The following is a 19978-nucleotide window of genomic DNA, read 5'->3' as shown; positions in this document are numbered from 1 at the left end:
TCCTGCCTCTACTGCGTCTGCGCATGAAAAGCCGCCATGTTAGGGGCTGGCTGCTGCTTGAGGCGAAGCCGGCAGCTGTTGGCTTCGGGCTGGACTCGGCTCCTCTCGGGATCCTCCTCGTCCGAAGTGACGCAGCTGGAGCCGCAAAGGGACAGGTTCGGCGGGCTCAGCCTGTATTTGTCCCAGCTGCGCGCCCCCGAGAGGCTGGACCCGGGCGCGCTCCGGCGCTGGCTGCAGGGCAAGTGCATCCCCAGGCTCGCCGTAGAACCACTGAGTGGGATCAAACTGTTGGGAAGAGGCAACTTTCTCAGGCCTATATTGATTGATTTGTCTGTATATACACTAGGCGTAGGCAAACTTGGGCCCTCCGGGTGTTTTGGACTCCAACTCCCACAATTCCTAACAGCCTACCGGCTGTTAGGAATTGTGGGAGTTGGAGTCCAAAACACCTGGAGGGCCCAAGTTTGCCTACGCCTGCTATATGTGTGTTCTTTGGTATGCAGTTTTTCCTAGCTCTATGTTCTTGAGGCAGTGGGCGGGGCTGCAGACCATGTGGCCAGATGAGTTGTTTATTTCTCCTGTCAGAAACAAATTGGGAATACAGTTTTAATGTATACAAAAACCACAAACTTGAAAATGAAAACTTGACATTATACAGAATGTCCCCTGAGCAGAAGCTGGCCGCTTGGAGTGCCTCTGGTGTTGCTCTAAGAAGATCCCCCATTGTGCATATAGCAGGACTCAGATTGTATTGTAACATGTGGTCTGAAGTTTGCTCTTCTCCACACACACATACTCCACTTTGTGGCCCCATTTCTTAAGTTTGGCTCTGCATCCCATGATGCCAAAGCACAGTCTATTCAATTCCTTCCAAATCACCCAGTCTTCTGTGTGCCCAAGAGGGAGTCTCATCCGGCATCAGCCACTAATTGAGGTTCCCGGTTTTAGCCTGCCACTTTTGGACTCTCGCTTGCTCAGGTGTCCTGCGAGTATCTCTTTAGATCATAGAAAGCTGTTTCTTGATTTAAGGCATTGGCGTGCTGGCTGATATCCGAATAGGCGATGGGCCTGAGATGTCAGGTGGTGCAATTCCAGCTAAACAGTAGAGATGTGCGTGAAAAAAAAATCCTTTGTTTTCTTCATGCTATCGTTTCGTTTCGACCGTTCATCTACACAAAACGGATGACAACATTTTTGTAGGAAACGAGAGGCGACACGAAAAAAGCCGCACAATCATCGTGCTTGCTTTTGTTTTCCTTTCCTTTCGGCCCCATAACAATATACAGGTACTGACAGAGGACTGCTTTCCCTTTACAGCTGATGTGTACAATGGGTGTTAATAATAATATTAATATAAATAACAATAGTTACTCTGACACCCTAAGCTGAGTGTGGGAGAGGAGTGCCTCCCAATTACATCCAACATGTAGCAATGGGTCTTGATAATAATATTAATATTAAGAACAGCAGTTATTCTGCCACCCTAAGCTAAGTCTGGGAGAGCACTGCCGCCCAGACCGATGTGTATCAATGGGTCTTGCTAATGATGATAATAATAATAATAATAACAACAACAACAACACTCTGGGGATACCAAAACATTTTAAAAGTTGGTGGGCTAAAAGGGGTCGAAATGCCCTCCATGTGTGACAATTTTGACTACTTTAGCCCAAAAACTGAGCTGGGGGAGGAGCCTCAGAAGCCCTCCCAGCTTACCTTTTTGAATGTATCTCCCTCTATGAACCACCTCAGAAATTAAAATCATCTGGGGAGACCCTGCTCTCAGTCCCCTTCTTCACAGGCGCGATTGGTGGGGACGAGAGACAGGGCCTTCTCATTGGTGGCCCCTCAACTGTGGAACTCCCTCCTCAGTGGTATTATATTATCAGATCTCCCTCTTCTGATTTTCAGGAAAAAAATTCAAGACATGGCTTTTGACAAGTAATTGGAACAGTGCAATATGCAACTATGAATGTGATTGACAAATGGAATGGCCTTGGATTATGTTTTGGGTGGCGTGATTTTAATTGATGTTTGAATTGATGTTTTTAATAATTCATGTTTTAATTATTGGTTTTAATTGTAATTGTTTATTTGATATATGTGCGTGTGGCATCAAATTGCTGCCTGCTTGAGTCCCCTCCGGAGTTGAGAAAGGCAGGATATAAATATTGTAAATAAATACATACATGTATCTGTATTTTTAAATGCATGAAGTTGTGAGTAAAACAAACATGTTATTTTTAAAGAAGGCTACTTGATTTTTTTTTGTCTCTTGAGAACACGAAATAGAAGCAAGATAATTATGAAGAACAGATGATTTTTGAATACTAAGTAACACTTTGGAAATCTGCTAAATAAATAAATACATGTGGATACAATTTCTTTTCTTAACAAATATAAAGATTATGGTTTTCCCAATCGATCATAATCCAGTAGTTTATGATCCTAACAGCTCAACAACTCCCACAACACTACACAAAAGAAAACCCTTAATGTGCATCAGTGCTCTGAGGTTTGTGTCATCACCATCCGTGCCTCAAATTGGTTCCAGGATTTCCTCTATAGTCATCTGCACATCAAAACCACTTTCTTCTATACTGGTCTTGAAACTGCATTAAATGGTCAGTGTAAATGGGGCCTTAGTCCCCTTCTACACCACCATATAGAATCCAGATTGTCTGCTTTGAAATGGATTATATGGCAGTGTAGACTCATATAATCCAGTTCAAAGCAGATAATGTGGGTTATCTGCTTTGATAATCTGGATTATATGGCAATGTGGAAGAGTCCATAGATTTGACCACATGCATCTTTCAGCCTAATTTCAAAAGCCTGCTTTCAAAATATGTAAACTAAAGCTGTAAACATTTCATAATGGCTTATGCAACTATGAAATTGAGATATTAAATAATACTATATAATGCGATTTTTGTTCCTGGGTTATAAATGTAATTTCCTAATTGATTTTTGCAGGATATCCTGCTATACATTTTGCTATAGTTTTTCAATGAATATCTCATAGAGTCTCGACCAATTCAACTGTTGCTCCTTCTACCCTGTCATAAAATCCAGATTATCTGCTTTATCCTGGATTATATGGAGTATAGACTCAGATAATCCAGTTTAAATCAGATAATCTGGATTATTTGATTTTATAATATGGATTATATAGTAGTGTGGAAGGGGCCATAGTTTGTGGCAGCCGCAAAGACAAAGTTTCTAGAGTATTACAACTACTTTCAAAGAAAGTACCACACAATTAAACAGGAAATAACACTTTCAAACCAGGAACAGAAAATTTCTCACATTTTGTTACATTTTGTTGAAACATAGATTACAAATCTGTATCAAGGGGATTTTACCATTGTTCTGTTAACCTTTGCTTACGAAGTGCTAGCCCGGCTTTTGTCAGCCACCGATCATATATTCAGTTGTGGTTTTCTACTTCCAGAGTCTATCAAGCAATGGAGAGCTGAAGGCCACATTGCCATCTGGCTGCATGTTCCTATTCTGCAGAGCCGGTTCATAGCGACTGCTGCCGAGCTGGGATTTGCCTTCCATCATGCAGAATCTGACTCTGCTACACTCACTTTATGGATCGCAGACGGACGCAGCAGGCTGCCCATTTATGCTACACACCAACTCGGAGTAGCAGGTGAGCCATAGTGGAAGGAAAACTCTTTTTATATTACAATTAGTCCTTTCAAACAGTCAGAGTCATACATAAAATTTCCACAGTATGGAGCAGATATAAGGAGTTTATTTCTAAAAAGTACCAAATCTATCTAATACATTTTACAGGAATTGGAAGGGGAAAGAAACATGCCAAGGATATGCATTACTTTGCTGTAAGATTCAGTTTTCCAAGCCCTGTTCCAAAGTGATTTGATGCCGCCCTGAGTCCCCTGATGGGTGAGAAGGGCGGGGTAGAAGTGATGTAATAAATAAATTTAGATACTTTTGATTTGGCATTGTTTTACTCCTGTCCAACAATGTGCTGCCACCTATAACTCATTTTTCATGTTATTATTTTATTTGGATTTTGTACCTTTTTAAAACAAATTCCACATATTTCTACATAATTTCTGATTCTCATCTCTGTTCTTCAAATTTCTTTTTGCTGACTGTGGCCCCTTCTACACTGCCATAAAATTTAGATTATCGAATCAGATAATCCGCATGATCTGCTTTGAACTGGATTATATGAGTCTACACTACCAGATAATCCAGTTCAAAGCAGATAATCTGGATTTTATATGGCAGTGCAGAAGGGGCGTGTGATTAGCACTAATCAGATGTACCATCTGTGACAAAAAAAAAAATCAAGGAAATCCTATTCAAATCTCAGGCCCCTTCTACACTGCCATATAAAATCCAGATTATCTGCTTTGAACTGGATTATCTGGCAGTGTAGCATCATATAATCCATTTCAAAGCAGATAATGTGGATTATTTGCTTTCATAATCTGGATTATATGGCAGTGTAGAAGGGGCCTTTGAACTCCCCAGACTAAAACAACATCATCTTCAGATTGTAGCATATTTGGTTCAGTAGAGGGCACCAAAGACAAACATGCTTTTGGATTCATTTCCAAAGGGCATGTTTGAGCATGTTTTCTTCCCAAGGCAAGAGAAGTATTAAAACAAGAACCAGAGCTTGGAAAAGGTACAATAATCAGAATCTCCATTCTGTGTGGGGGTTGTATTCCAAAGCCCTGTCATGAATAATCACAAATGTAGCCTTCTTAAAAGAGGGAGCCACACTATATACTCTTTAATTTTAAAAAGTTGGATGGGATTCTCATGATACCTTTAAACTTAACATGTTACAATCGAAACATTCTTGGTTGATAACAATATACTTCCACAGTGCATCTGATGAAACAAATTGTAATCCACAAAATATATTGTTTATTTTGAAGGAATGATGCCATGACAATCTTTTTTCTTCTTTTTAATTTTAAACATGATTTTGTTAAAATTGAAAGTACTGTATGGTGTTGTTAATAATTACCTCAAAACAGTTTATAAATTCAATTAGAGAGGTTAAGTAGGGGCCTTTCCACACAACCATATAACCCAGAATATCAAGGCAGAAAATCCATGTGTGCATTATTATTGAAACTATAGTCCAAGTATGTTGCAGCCATTGGTTTCTGAGGCCCCTTCTACACAACCATGTAACCCAGAATATCAAGGCAGAAAATCCACACTGCCATATATCCCAGTTCAAAGCAGATTATGTGGGATTTGATGTGGATCTAGAACATAAGAAACTGCCTTGCATTGATTCAAACAATTGGTCTTTGTAGCTTGATATTGAATATTGTCAGTCCCATCCTGTAATACTAGAGCTAAAGACTTATAAGTAGGGACCTTTCCACACAACCATATAACCCAGCTAAAGACTTGTAAGTTTCAGCCAATATGATATGATATAAATTGTTTGACAGATCAAAAACAAGTGTTTTTGTTCATGGTATGTTTACTTTTAATTCTGGTGTGTTGTGATAACTAACAGCAATAGAAATAAAGTTGAAACTTTGTGCCTTAAAATTATGTGTGCATTATTATTGAAACTATGTTATTGCTTCTGCACAAAACAGATTGCAGTTAGATTTCCAAAATCCTCAAAGGAAACAAAATTACAAATCATATAGTATATAGCAGTTCGAGTATGTTGCAGCCATTGGTTTCTGAGACCCCTTCCACACCACCATATAACTAAGAATATCAAGGCAGAAAATCCCACGATATCTGTGAACTGGGTTATCTGAGTCCACATTGCCATACATTCCAGTTCAAAGCAGATAATGTGGGATTTTATTCAGCTGTGTGGAAGGGACCCGAGAATGTAAGATTGGCCTGCACATTTTATTTAATATTTATTTATTACAATATTTATATCCCGCCCTTCTCACCCAACAGGGGACTCAGGACAGCTTACAATAAAACAGACATATAAAAACAGTACAATACACTATAAATCAGTTAAAAAATTAACTTACATATAACATTCATAAAATGCATTTATAAAATATAGATAGGCGTGTACAAGTTTAAAAGACTGGGTCTGTCAATTGAGTTCCAGCATACATAATAGTAATTAATGCTGCTGATTCTTATTCGAAAGCCTGGCCCCACAACCAAGTTTTTACCTTCCTACGGAAGGATAGGAGGGAGGGAGCCTGCCTGATTTCAATGGGGAGGGCGTTCCATAGGCAGGGAGCCACTACTGAAAAGGCCCTGTCTCTCGTCCCCACCAGCCGCACCTGTGAGGCTGACGGGACCGCGAGCAGGGCCTCATCCGATGATCTTAAGCTTCGAGGTGGGTCATAGCGGGAGACACGTTCGACAGATAAGCTGGGCCGGAACCGTTTAGAGCATTCTAACTTGCTTTCAACATTTTATTTTCATTTAACATTATTTGTCCTTCTACTGGTAGGCAAGCACCGGTAGAACCTAGCATCTAAAGTGGTGTTTTGATAAAATGGATTTTGATTTGTTAAATGTAATTATGTTTTAATAGTGTTATAATTATTACATTAATTTTTAATCTAATTGTTTCTCACTACTAGATTAGAGCCATTAAATCAGTAGGAGCTTGATAAGTCAGTACATTCCATTGATTCCAAGCAACTATTCCATTTGGTATAAACAAGTAGATTTCTATATTTTTAAACTGTTTTTGTTATTAACCGCCTTGAGCACCACTGTGGACAGAAAGACAGGATTTATATTTAATAAATAAATCTAAAAATTTTATGTTAATGTATAAATATTTAAGTGGGTTGAGTGCAAACTTTCTAATGTGTACAGTAGCGCATGGACACCAGTACCATTTAACCATTGCGGTGGCACAATGGGTTCAGCCCTTGTGCTGACAGGACTGCTGACTGAAAGGTCGGCAGTTCAGATCCAGGGAGCGGGGTGAGTTTTTGTCTGTCAGTTCTAGCTCCACATGCAGGGACATGAGAGAAGCCTCCCACAGGAAGGTAAAACATCCAGGCTTCCCCTGGGTAATGTCCTTGCAGATGGCCAATTCTCTCACACCAGAAGCAACTTGTAGTTTCTCAAGTCACTTCTGTCATGAGAAAAAAAAATTGAACTTTCAGAGTCACGCTAACATAGCTGAAAGGAAAGCAACCTTTCTGAATTAGATAAACATGGATCAGATTTTCATGGCTGTCTGAGCATAGGGTTAGTTTGCAGGTGTACTCCTTAAAAACATGCAAATTGATCAAAGTACATATAGTGAGATGTGGATACTGGCCAAAATCGTGTTGTGCATTTACAAATGTGTAACCAAGAGTTATGCACTTGTGACTCTATCCTTACATAGCTTCTACTTTAGGGAGTTCGAAAGTCCCCAAATCCCCACTTTCTCACAGAAGCGCATTGGAAATGTCAATTAGCTGCTTCCAGATTGACAAGGGAACAGGCCCTTGTCAATTACAGTTGCTGCTGCCCAATAAATGTGAATTAGGAGGAATAGGGACAGGATTTTCTGCATAGTGCTGTAAGTATTGTGCTTATTAATTCATAACTCTTCAACAGGATTCTAGTTCATGTTACTTTTAACATCTTCACATTGGCAATCTTATTAGGATCTTTTCATACCATTCAATTAAGCAGCATTAATGTTACTTAAAAAGTGTTTACAGGAGTATATAATATTTTCAGTATGAAACCTTTCCAGTTTACCGTCATGAAGCACAGATGTATTTGAACTCCCATTCTCTGCTTTTTGGCACAGCGTTAAAGTCATCTGTGCCTTCGTCAAATGAACCTGAGTTTATTGTTTAGTTTGATCTAACATTTCACAAGAGATTTGGTTTATTTTCCTCTTCCCTTAGTTCTTCATTTGTATTAAATGTGACATTAGTGTGTGATCCCTAGTTGGCATTATGTCCCAATGAACTCCGCGGAAATGAGCGTAGGAGGATTGGAATGTAAATGTAACACCAAATATGGTTCGAAACATCACTGTGCTAACTATTGACCTGAAAGTTAACATTTATAATCACATTGTCCAGGGACAACCTTGTAATATGTTAAGATCTCAAAACAAACAACTTTTGATATTCAATCTGATTTCAAGTTTAATTAATACTGGTACTGTATCCCTTCAGCTTTCGGATAATTTGCAGAGCAATCTATTATTTATTTCAAAACATATGAAGTCAATCTTTTCCTAATACTTTCTGTAAGTCTGCTAAAGAATAGAGGAGGGAAACACCTGAATGTTCCAGCTGAACTAAACTTCAAGAGTGTTACAACTCAGTCCATTTATTCCAAAGATTAGCTGTCTCTTCAGTGCAAAGTTTCGTGTTCTGGGATTTTATTACATATTGGAAGTGGGGTTGTATTTTATGGTTGTTTAAATGTCTTGGGATTTTTATGAAGTATGTAATAAATAATAGTGACGTTACTAAATGGGAACATATATTGCTAACTCTTAGGAGATTTTTTTGAAGTTATCAAGTAGAAGCAGACTTAAATCAAAATCCTTCCCATACAAAACTCCTGTTCAGCAATGGCTTTATTTCCTATTCTATAGAATAACTAGCTGTGCCCGGCCATGCGTTGCTGTGGCGAAGTATGGTGGTATGGGAAATAAAGTATTGAGGAATTGGTGGTAGTTAAGGTCAAGGGTAAAGGTGCCGGCCTGTTTATGTCGGATAAGTGAGACTCTACTGTATATTTATAATCTTATATTATCTGCTTAGAACTGGATTATATGAGGCCCTTTCTTCACAGCTGGATAAAATGCACACTGAAGTGGATTATATGGCAGTGTGGAGTCAAGATAATCCAGTTCAAAGCAGACAATATAAGATTCTAAATGGGTTATATAGCTGAGTCTACATTGCCGTATAATCCAGTGCAAATTAGATAATCTGTGGAAGAGGCCTAAGTGAAGCCTAACTCTGCCTGTCCCCTGGGCTAGGTCAATTGCTAGGAGACCAAGTGGGTGGAGTTTAGCCTTCTAACTGGCAGCAACTGGATAAAAACAATTATTTCTCTCCCTCTAATTAGGACTTTATTTTTCTTTTCTTTTTGTTGTATCAACCTAGAGCCATGGATGATGGGTTGTGATGTCAAATTTTGAGGTTGGGGGGCCTGTAGTTTTGTTGTTTTGTCCGCTGCCCTGATGCCATCACTCTTTTATATATATAGATGTTTAATTCTGTTTTGTGTACGCATACATAAATCGGAAAGGGATGGAAAAATCCCTTTGAAAAACAGGTGTCATGTACTGTTATACATATACATGCACATTATATCTTTTATCACAATTGCAGATATAATGGCAAACTAATCTGAGCACATTGTCAGCCCATGCACCGGAAGGATGAAATCATGCACATTGTATGGCATGGACTCTGAGACGTCTGACTAATTTCCTAAGGAATGAACTTTCCTTCAGTGTTGTTGTTTCATTTATAAACCATTCCTCCCACATATACATACTTTATTAAGAGGGGGAAGTGTTTTCAGTCACAGAGCATATTCTTTAATCTTTCCACCATATGAAAATACTTTAGCCTGGTCGTCTAGGATGTAGGTCTTTATTGGCACAATCACACTGTCTTCCAAAAAGTGAATAGAAGCAATAATTCAGAATTCACGGGATTTGGGTCCAGGACACTCCTTGGATACCCAAATCCATAGACTCAGGTTTCATTACAGTAGAGTCTCACTTATCCAAGCTAAACGGGCCGGCAGAAGCTTGGATAAGCGAATATCTTGGATAATAAGGAGGGATTAAGGAAAAGCCTATTAAACATCAAATTAAGTTCTGATTTTACAAATTAAGCACCAAAACATAATGTTTTACAACAAATTAGTCAGAAAAAGCAGTTCAGTACGCAGTAATGTTATGTTGTAATTACTGTATTTACAAATTTAGCACCAAAATATCATGATATATTGAAAACATTGACTACAAAAATGGCTTGGATAAGTGAGACTCTACTGTATTTGCAATGGTGTAATAAAATGGAATCTCCTATGTGTCAAACAGTTCAAGTGCTGGAGTTATTTTTTTCTAACATTTTTGAGCTGTGGTTGGTAAAAAAAACAACCTATGGATAGAGAGGGCTGTTTTTTTTTCTCAAGTCCTCTTTGACTACAGTTTGGTGTCCTTTCATTTGAAGTGGCGTCGATAGATAGATCCTGCTAAGCTTCCATATGATTGTGAAACAAAAATCGGAGTCAACAAAAGACAGTAAACTCATCTGACAGGAGGGATGGCACTATCTGCTGCATTTTTAGAGATCATCTTGATTTTTTCCCCCACACTGATTCATTCTTCATTAAATCACTCAGTAAAGAATATATTTTCTCCCCAACAGGCGCTGTGTTAGATGTCCAGTCTGGCAAAGTACTGGTTGTGCAAGATAGGAATAAAGTAAGTTTAACATATTATTTTGAAGAAATCAATAATTTGTTAGAATCCAGAGATGTCCATCCATTATCCTTTGTGCAAGGTCTGTATGTTGGTATATTGGTGTGTTTCTTGTTGTAACTGCATTGCAAAACTTCAACAGAAGATCTTGCATCGCACCTTGAGGCATTCCTGTGTCAAATTTGTGGTGTGAAAAACCTTCCACTTTTTCCTTCACAACAGTCTGCTTAACAGTGTCACACCAGCATCCCTTCCACTGACATATTTCAAGACTCACATCTTTGACGTGAACACTGTAGATAATATTTTTTAAATCCCTTATTGCTGTTATTACATAACATCGTGATGTGAAAAGTTGTTGCATGCCTTCATGTTTTTGTGTATAAATTGTTTATGTAATTGCTATTTTGTAAATTTAAGTTTATGCTGTTAGTTTTAAGTCTGTGATTAGTGAAGGTAGCAGTGATATAAAGTAATAAATAATTCACTATCAATTCACTACTTCTACAATGTCAATTTTAATTTTAAGGATTTCTAAATATTATCCACAGTTTTAATGAAAGATTTACTAAAATCTGTTCATACCACTTTTGGTCATAATATTTTTTAAAACAGGCTTTTGTTTCCTGATTCCATGGAAGCACTGGCATTTGCCGTTTGATGGGCTGAAATACAATCATTTGCAAATGGGAATTAAAGATGAATTACCATGCATGCTTACCACCTACTAGATCTCTTTGAACAAAGTGGAAAACTTTAAACATGTCTTGTATGTAGTTATGGCTGTTTCTACATCAGAATTGTAAGAGTTGCTATAACAGGAGGGAAGCTGCAAAACCCAACCTTTATACAATTAAGCTCCATAGCACAGCCTTATTTCTCTTAAGAATTCATAGGAAAAAGCAGGCTGTATTTGAGGTTTTAAAAATAAGCTACTGGGCGTCTGCTGTAATTTGCTTGAAAAAAGAATTCATTAAAAGTTTAGCAGAGACAGCAAGAGAGCCAAATCTGGCAGAGTGGCTCTACTCTTATGCATGTCATACTGAATTGTGGATTTATTTAAGGCACAAATCCCTAGCATGGATGTAAACATACTGTATCTGGCTTGCTACTCTAAATTTAACACAGTTATTTTATTATATTAGGGGGCAGATACACCAGGGCTAAAGTTAATGCAGTGTAATTGTTAACTACCCTATATATGCATCTATAAGTCTAGAAACTTTGGACAAAAAATTAACCCCAAAAACAGTGTTGACTTATCCATGGGTCACTGTGAGTACTGTAGCTTAACTCTTAGGTGAAAGGTGAGAATTTAGTTCATCCCAGAAGAACAAGAATCACCCATTGAAGCAGTGGATATTTATTGCTGATGGGGCAAAGGTACATAACTTGTTACTGTATTAGTGCTAAAAATATATTTGGATTTTGTAAAAAAAAAAAAAAGAAAAGCCTGTTTGAGAAAGAATACATGGAAGAAAGAATTAAATGTTTTCAAGCCCGCTGGTTCACAAATCCAACACTACTGATGATTTACCACTTTAACATACAGATTTAGCATGGAAATCAGCTATGTTTAAGTTTTTCCAGCACAGGAAAATCCATGCTCCCCAGTTTTGAAAAGGAATGGCATTTTATGGGTGACGGGGGGGGGGGGGGGGGCTATTGCTGTAAGAAATGTAAGAAATAGCATATTCCTCTCCAAAAAGTGTGTTTTCAAATACACTTTTGAAGCCAATAACTTGGTTTCTAGAAAACCATATTGTACTTGTTAAAGAGTTGGCTTTGTGCCTTTTTTTCACTTGAAAGTTGCCAGCAGCTACTTTTAGATTCAGATTCTGTCTCTTTCTCTACGTTCATGTGTCTAGAAGCTTCACTATTTATATTCCCAAAATGTAGCCCAGTATATTTAAAGTTTAAAGCCAGTATGGATTTGTATGATGGTCTATCCTACATTGGTGGGGGGTTTTTTTTTAAAGCTTTAAAGCCTCTGTGATTTGAATCAGTCTACTCAAAGTCGTTTCCCAAGACTGGGGCTAGTCCCAAAGACATTAGCTGATTCTTCCTTGTGAGTTTTAAAGAAAATAACCATTGCTGTCAATATCCATGATGTTTACATTAGTGGATTCAAACATCCACATCTTGAATATTTTTTTAATTCAAAAAACAAAGATTGAATTTTACTATTTTACATAAAGGACACCATTTTACCCTTTTACGTAAGGGACACCATTCAGATCCCTTCCTGTGAAAGATTATCTAGCTCTCCATGTTAAGGATGATTGAACTACAGAGTGTTTCAAAAGGATAGACCCGATTTCATAGTCTTGTGCTCTTCCCTTTACATAAGTGGCTTGTTTCATCAGATTGTTGGTACTAATGACGTGCTCTTTGGCATTCAGACTTGCTGAACTGCAGAGCACAAAACACCTTATGTTGTGGGGCTGAGGCTAGGGACTGTTTGTGTGCTAGGAGAAGCAGCTCACATTTGAAACACTCTGCCTCACCTTTTTAAGTGTTAAAAGTTTCATTCATGGGTAGTTTATGGTTGCAGAGACACAGCAATTTCAAATTGGGCCCGGTTTTTTTTTTTTTTGGTTTTTTTTAAACAGGGCAGTTTCTACTGACTAAAAACAAAGGCTAAACCCCATGAAATAGAATAGTACATTTACTCTCACTTAGTATTATATGTAAAGTGGTGAAGAAGTGTGAAGTTGGGAGCTTTCTAGGCCCACTCTGCATAGAACAGGCAACCTCTTAAAGCAAGAGCTTTACTGCTATCTGAAAGCCAGAAACCTCCCAACTTCATTCATATTTATCCTGTGTATGGAATGGTAGCAATATTGACCAAGGTGTATTCCTTAGGGATGGAATGGACAGCCAAGAAATATTGGACCACCATTCCTAACATTAGTATGTTGGTTTCAGTTGATGGGATCTGCAGCCCAGCATCAGCAGAAGGCCATACACTGCCCACTCCTGACCAAGAGTAAGCCATGACATGGTGGCAGTAGGCATTACTTGCCAAGATCATTGCACAAAAAGAGCCAATTGGGCTGGGTGAAATGGGAGCTTTTCACTATGGACACTGATCCAAAGAAGAAAGATTTCTATCTCCATTTCCTCCATGCTCCCCATCTACATAGACCTTCCCTGTCTGTCCCTGGTCCACAGAAGATTTTGGGAAGGCTCTTGACTAAGATGGTAGCACTTTGGTCCCAGTGAAATCAATAGTAAACATTAGTTACGACTGAAGTCTTATTACTGGGGCTAGTCCCAAAGTGTGACTTGTGGTGCAACTTACCTAGTTACCTAGTGTGGACCCAAGGAACTGCTTTCAGTGCACCTGATTACATTGATCCCCCAGTGGCGCAGTGGGTTAAAACCTTGTGCTGGCAGGACTGATGACTTGAAAGTTGGGTTGCTGACCTGAAGGTTGCCGGTTTGAATCCAACCCGGGGAGAGTGCAGATGGTCTCCCTCTATCAGCTCCAACTCCATGTGGGGACATGAGAGAAGCCTCCCACAAGGATGGTAAAACATCAAAACATCTGGGCATCCCCTGGGTAACATCCTTGCAAACAGCCATTTCTCTCACCCCAGAAGCAACTTGCAGTTTCTCAAATCACTCCTGACACGAAAAATAATTACATTGATAAGAAATATTTGGTAGTTAATAGTAGCTATTGGACCAAGCATCCACTCATATTTGCCCTGAATTAAAATAACATGTGATCACCAGACAACATGGAGGAATCTCACTTTTATTTTTCAATCATATAACAGAGGGGAAAGACACATTTGCACATATTGGTTATTACAAATACAACAGAAAACTTAGCCAGTGCAGTATAGAACAGTACTACAATCATAATCTCTGTTTTATAAAACAAAACGCTGAACTAGAATATATATGTGATTAAATATTAAGTTACAAAGGCTCCAATCCAGCACAGAGTTACTAAACACATAAAATTAAGCATATCTAGCTCTGTATTGGATAGTGGCCACATAATATAACTATTCATAGCAGCTTCTTTAAAGTCCCTTCTTCTACTTTGTACCTTGTTAATGAGCAGCAATGTTGCAAGTATAAACCGTCTAACAGTCATTAGACAAATCAGTAGATGTCTTCTGTGACTATACTGTTACAGTCATATAATTGTATTTGATCACATTTTTTAAAAAACGATTACAAGTTAGGCTTAGTCAACAAATGCAGGAACTGTATTTCTGGTTCCTTGTTGATGGAAAAAATGTTTACTTGTTATTTCCATTTCAGACAACAAATGCGTGGAAATTTCCAGGGGGGTTGTCTGAACCAGGTGAAGATATTGGTAAGTGGTTGTCTGGAGCAACTGCATCAATAGGGCAGAATCATATCCAGCCAGTCCCCAGGACACAAACATCCAACTTACAAATGAGTTGTATTTAAGAACAAGGGTCAGACAACAGGAAGTGAGAGAAATCTACTCCTCGAAAGGGAAATTCATTCCTGAAAGAGTTATCATGGGGAAAAAGTGTCTCCACTGAAGCTTTATCACCAATCCTTGTTTCCAGAACAAACCAGACTTTTCAAAATTCAGTTATTACAGGGACAGAAAGTGAGGGGAAATCTTCTGAACAGGGCACAGACAGCAAAACAAACACCACAGGGGTATTAACCCTTCCCTATACTATCCAAAGCTCTCATCTATCTACCTATTTATCACCGGAGTTACACTTAAAAATGTACATGTTCTGACTTGCAAACAGTTCAGCTTAAGAGCAAACCTACAGAATCTATCTTGCTCATAACTTGGGGACTGCCTGTATGTCCGTAGGGACATAACTTTTGTTGATTTCAGTAGAATACACTGCCATATAAGGATTGACCTACAAGAGAAGTCCTAACTCTGCATTCGAAGTTCCATATTGACTTTCAGTTGAGTATTAATGGGTGGAAATAAACAAGATAAAAATGTGGGTTGGTGCCTATAATGCTAGACAGAAGGGCTTAATTTTGTATTGATGTTTTAAGTAATTTCCTTCAAATAGTTGATGCAGAAACCCACAAAGTGGTCATACTTTGAATTTCTTTCTTATTGTTGTCTTTTTGTGGCTTGTTAAAATTTTAAATTTAAAATACACTCGATTTTTATGATTTAAGTTGCCTCAGATTCAAATTTTCTCAGATCTTCCTTGATGTGGTAAATAACTCAAAGAAGCTGTAATTTTAATTTCTAGGGCCACATACACATAGCCAAAAACACACCAAGAAGTGTTCTCTTAAGTAGGTGGATGTCAGATATTTTTTGGATTCTATTGGCCCCCATTGTAATATCCTGACTGGTACTGTTGCTCCAATTTTACATGTTTTCTTAGCTGAATTGTAACATTTCCCACCAATTCAATCTCACATAAATTAAATGTGTGGGTCCAAAGTGATGGCATCTTTGTTAAAATAATGTTGCAAAAGACTAGCTGGAATTTCTCAGCAAGATCATGGAATCAAAAGATAAAAGAATTGGGAGAAATTTTCTTCCAAAAGCCAGGAAATCACTATAGTGTGCATTCTAGGTTGAAGTTCACCCTTAATTAGACAATTATGGTAATGTAAATGTTACAGACTATAAGAAATCTACATAAAACTGGTCTGGCAAGATAATTTTGGATGTAACAATGTAAACGATTGTAGCAGCTTTCAGCAATGTACCATTATTCATTAGTGTCCCTATATCTGTGAATTTTATTACTTACTTAACCATATAGAAAGGAGAAGGACACAAATATAAGTTCTAGCAGCAGGGAAAAGAAAGGATGGCAATGACTGAATCATTATATACACCCTGTAAATTTAATCTCCATATTTATTGAGAAAAAGATTGCACTGTAACTCTGCACTTCAGCTTTGTGCAAGGGAAGGAACTTAGGTTTGTTTTTGTTTTGTTGTTTTTTTACCAAAGACAAGGGCCAAATTTCCATTCTGACATGTCTTTAGATGAATTGACTCTTGTCTTTTCATCCCACTTGAAGAAGTAATTTTAGTCTGAAAAATCTATATTATCCAGCAAGAGACTCATTCCTCTCTATCTTGAAACTGAGATTAATTTGCAGACCTGATTCAAGGCCAAAACAAGAACCTTAGTTTCCAAACTTCTCAGATTCTTCCTTCTCTTTAATTTATTGCACCACTTAGCTTAATGAAGAGTTTGGGGATGCCTAACAGCTTGCACATGCTTTTGTTGCCATTGAGCTGCCTATATTTTCAGAATTATAATGAAAGTTCTCTTTCTTTTAGGAAGCACAGCAGTTCGAGAGGTTTTTGAAGAGACAGGCATAAAATCAGAATTCAGGTCCCTTCTAAGTATAAGGCAGCAACACAGACACCCTGGAGCCTTTGGAAAGTCTGATATGTATATTATCTGCCGCTTGGAGCCTTCTTCTTTCAACATTAGTTTCTGCCAGCAGGAGTGCCTCAAGTGCGAGTGGATGGAGCTAAGTGACCTTGCCAAGTCAAAAGAAACAACTCCAATCACCAGTAATATAGCCAGGCTGCTTCTCTATGGATACCGTGAAGGATTTGATAAGATCGATTTAACTATGAGGGAATTTCCAGCTGTGTACACAGGCCTTTTCTATAAACTGTACCACCGAGAACTGCCAGAGCATTACAGGAACATGACAAATTTGCAAGACATGTAGACTTTTTTTTAAGGCATCTAATATTACTTGTAGTAAAATGCATATGTATATTATTCCAGATTAAATTCCATACAAATATATATTATTTCACCTAAAATGCTAAATATTTTAAACTATGCAAATTTTAATATATATTTTTCTTACCAAGAATAATACAAATCAATTTCTCAACTCTATCCCCAACTCATCAAGTAAAAAAAATGAATATAGTATTTGACTGGAAATAAATGCATAAGTTCTCCATCCTGTCACATTCAATACAGACATGTACACACATGTATACATATGCAAAAGGCACAATAGTTCTAGGATATCACAACTGTTTGAGGTCTACTACATACATAACTTTGCCTAGTAATATTCCGAGATCAGTCCACAAATGCAATTTATCCTGGGAAATACTGGTCACATTTTTCTGTCGTGTGGGGATGTGGAGGACTTCCACTCTGTATTTCATACACTTTCCAACTGAAATCAACTTTTGGCAGACATTGGAAGGAAAAGGATAGCTTTCTGGCCTCGTCCAGTTTTTGGTCCAAGTTTGTACTGACCAGTTCGTTTCAGTGCAATGTACCAATCACGGTATTTACGAGACCGATAAGTATTGTAATTATTAGATTCCAAGCGTTCAAAAAAGAAGCATTCATCTGTTACGTATTTCTGCAAGACAAAGAGAAAGTAAATTATTTCCAGGCAGTAGCTGTCATGAAACTGAATTTTCTATCTAAAAATCTGGCTGATGATTTCAACCACTTGTTACAATTAAGATTATTGAATCCAACAAATGCCATTATACTTTTAGACCCATACATACACCCAAAAACATACTATTCAGATTTAACACAGCCGTTTTATGTAGATGTGATCCTACACATGACAGTCCTCTAGTTGCCTTACTAAAAAAAGTAAACTTGGAACCACCTTAAAGTAATCTCTGTTGGAGATACAGTAGAGTCTCACTTATCCAACACCCGCTTATCCAACATTCTGGATTATCCAACTCATTTTTGTAGTCAATGTTTTCAATACATCATGATATTTTGGTGCTAAATTTGTAAATACAGTAATTACTACATAGTATTACTGCGTATTGAACTACTTTTTCTGTCAAATTTGTTTTATAACATAATGTTTTGGTGCTTAATTTGTAAAATCATAACCTAATTTGATGTGTAATAGGCTTTTCCTTAATCCCTCCTTACTAGCCAACATATTCGCTTATCCAACGTTCTGCCGGCCCGTTTATGTTGGATAAGTGAGACTCTACTGTAATACCCAAATATAAAGAAAGTGAACTTTCTGTTAGTTGTGCATAGATTTTGAGTGTTAGTTACACTGATTCCACTTAAATTAATGAGTCAGAGAAACCGATTTGTCCCGATTATTTCAATGACACATAAATATATCCAGTTTTCTTTGAATTGGGGCTCCTTGATTTACCAGATTTTTTTTATTTTTTCACTTGTGCTACTGATCCCAGGAAGTAATAAAAGATTTTTTTTTAAGTAAAGAATAAAAAATATCCTGAATACACATTAAAACATTCACCAACTTAAATCTTGGCAATCAAAACACAGTCTGAACATCTGAAGTTCTAAATAGAAAGTCCTGTAGAAAACCAGCATGGTGTAATGGCTTGGCTGCTCAAATATGACTGAGTGAAGACCAGGGTCTGCATCCCTGCTTGGTCATGGGAATTACTGGGTGACTTCGGGCAAGTCACATTTTTTTGGCCTCCAAGAAAGGCAATGGGAAACCCTCCCTGAACAAACCTTGCCAAGAAAACCCTGTGGCAGGTTTGCAGTAAGTCAAAAAGAACCTGAAGACAGACAACAACAATAGAAAGTCCTATAATATTTGCCCATTAAGTCAATGCAGATCTGGCTGAGCCTTGATCAAAACTGAGGCATCTCTGGAAAGCATGATAAGGCTTACATAATATCTTAACTTATCCTTAAGCACATATATGAGAGTGAAAAATGAAAGCATATTGGCATTTGCTTACCAGTGCTAACAATCGACCGTCTTCATTCATAGCCAGGAAACGGTTTGCGCATACACCTTTGATGGACACTACACCTCTCTCCTCTGCCTGGAGCAGCAATTTGACTGGAATGAAAGAAAGGCATTGTCAGTATTCAATAAATGTTTTATGAAATGCAAGTTGTAGAATAATTCACTGAAAATTTAGCGAATAACTATAAAATTAAAAATTATTTACTTTCTTTACCAACCCCAGTACGTTTTTTATCCATATAGGCTTGTGTATTCTGACAAATAAGCAAGTTGTGCCATGCACAGAACACTCACTGTGAATGAAATCTAACGTCTGCTGAGCGTTTCATTTATAGCACCGAGTAAAATAATATGTCTAAATGCTATTGGCAAATCCTTCCTTGAAACAAAGTCAGTATAAACATGCTATCCTGGAACAATGTCAAACAAATACCCACATTTTACTGCAAAATGTATGGATTGTTTTTCTGCATTTCAGTTACAAATAAGAAAATTCAAACAGATTAATATTTACACATTTTTGTACCAACTGAGAACATCACAAATATTCAAGATATTTACATTCTCCCTCCTAAATAGCTGAAAACAGACTGAAATAAGTTCCTCTGTAACTTGAGTAGGTAAAGCAGTGGCTCATCGTATGTGTGCTGATTTGTGTTGTTGGGAATTATAACCACAGACTCATCATTCCATCACTGCCCTGCCAAAAGTATTTAACTTCATATATTATGTATGCTGAACTAGAATTATGATGAATGGTTCCTTTCTCTCTGCACTGTATTTCTAATGTATCTTTTCCTTATGCCTTCCAGTTGTAAATGTATGAGAGTAAACACGTTAAAAAATCTGCCAGTATTTGAGGAAG

The 19978-nt window shown here is 37.7% G+C and overlaps 2 protein-coding genes across 2 annotated transcripts in view; one reads left to right on the top strand and one right to left on the bottom strand.

The window, feature by feature from the left end:
- Positions 1 to 12: 12 nt before the first annotated feature.
- nudt6 (nudix hydrolase 6) lies at positions 13 to 19330 on the top strand. The gene is made up of 5 exons (XM_003221768.4): positions 13 to 238; positions 3455 to 3658; positions 10362 to 10417; positions 14696 to 14750; positions 16694 to 19330. The coding sequence occupies exons 1-5, from the start codon at positions 37 to 39 to the stop codon at positions 17095 to 17097; spliced, it is 921 nt and encodes a 306-aa protein (XP_003221816.1). The 5' UTR covers positions 13 to 36; the 3' UTR covers positions 17098 to 19330.
- The window catches only part of fgf2 (fibroblast growth factor 2), a 30971-nt gene continuing 25154 nt past the window's right edge, over positions 14162 to 19978 (bottom strand). The window contains exons 2-3 of the mRNA XM_008112126.3: positions 19103 to 19206; positions 14162 to 17757 (exon numbers count right to left, since the gene is read on the bottom strand). Coding sequence (XP_008110333.2) covers positions 17572 to 17757; positions 19103 to 19206 — 290 coding nt within the window. The 3' untranslated portion in view covers positions 14162 to 17571. The remainder of the gene's footprint in view (positions 17758 to 19102; positions 19207 to 19978) is intronic.

The sequence above is a fragment of the Anolis carolinensis genome, chromosome 5, assembly GCF_035594765.1.
Source record: "Anolis carolinensis isolate JA03-04 chromosome 5, rAnoCar3.1.pri, whole genome shotgun sequence".
NCBI classification, from domain to species: Eukaryota; Metazoa; Chordata; class Lepidosauria; order Squamata; family Dactyloidae; genus Anolis; species Anolis carolinensis.
The sequence above is the reverse complement of the archived record's forward strand: the minus strand, read 5'-3'. Positions and strand labels throughout refer to the sequence as shown.

Bases quoted from the DNA above. Each gene is read 5' to 3' on its own strand.
- nudt6 (XM_003221768.4), top strand. From the start codon at position 37: ATGTTAGGGGCTGGCTGCTGCTTGAGGCGAAGCCGGCAGCTGTTGGCT. The intron at 3,659-10,361 runs GTGAGCCATAGT...TCTCCCCAACAG, and splicing joins ACACCAACTCGGAGTAGCAG to GCGCTGTGTTAGATGTCCAG. The intron at 14,751-16,693 runs GTAAGTGGTTGT...TCTTTCTTTTAG, and splicing joins TGAACCAGGTGAAGATATTG to GAAGCACAGCAGTTCGAGAG.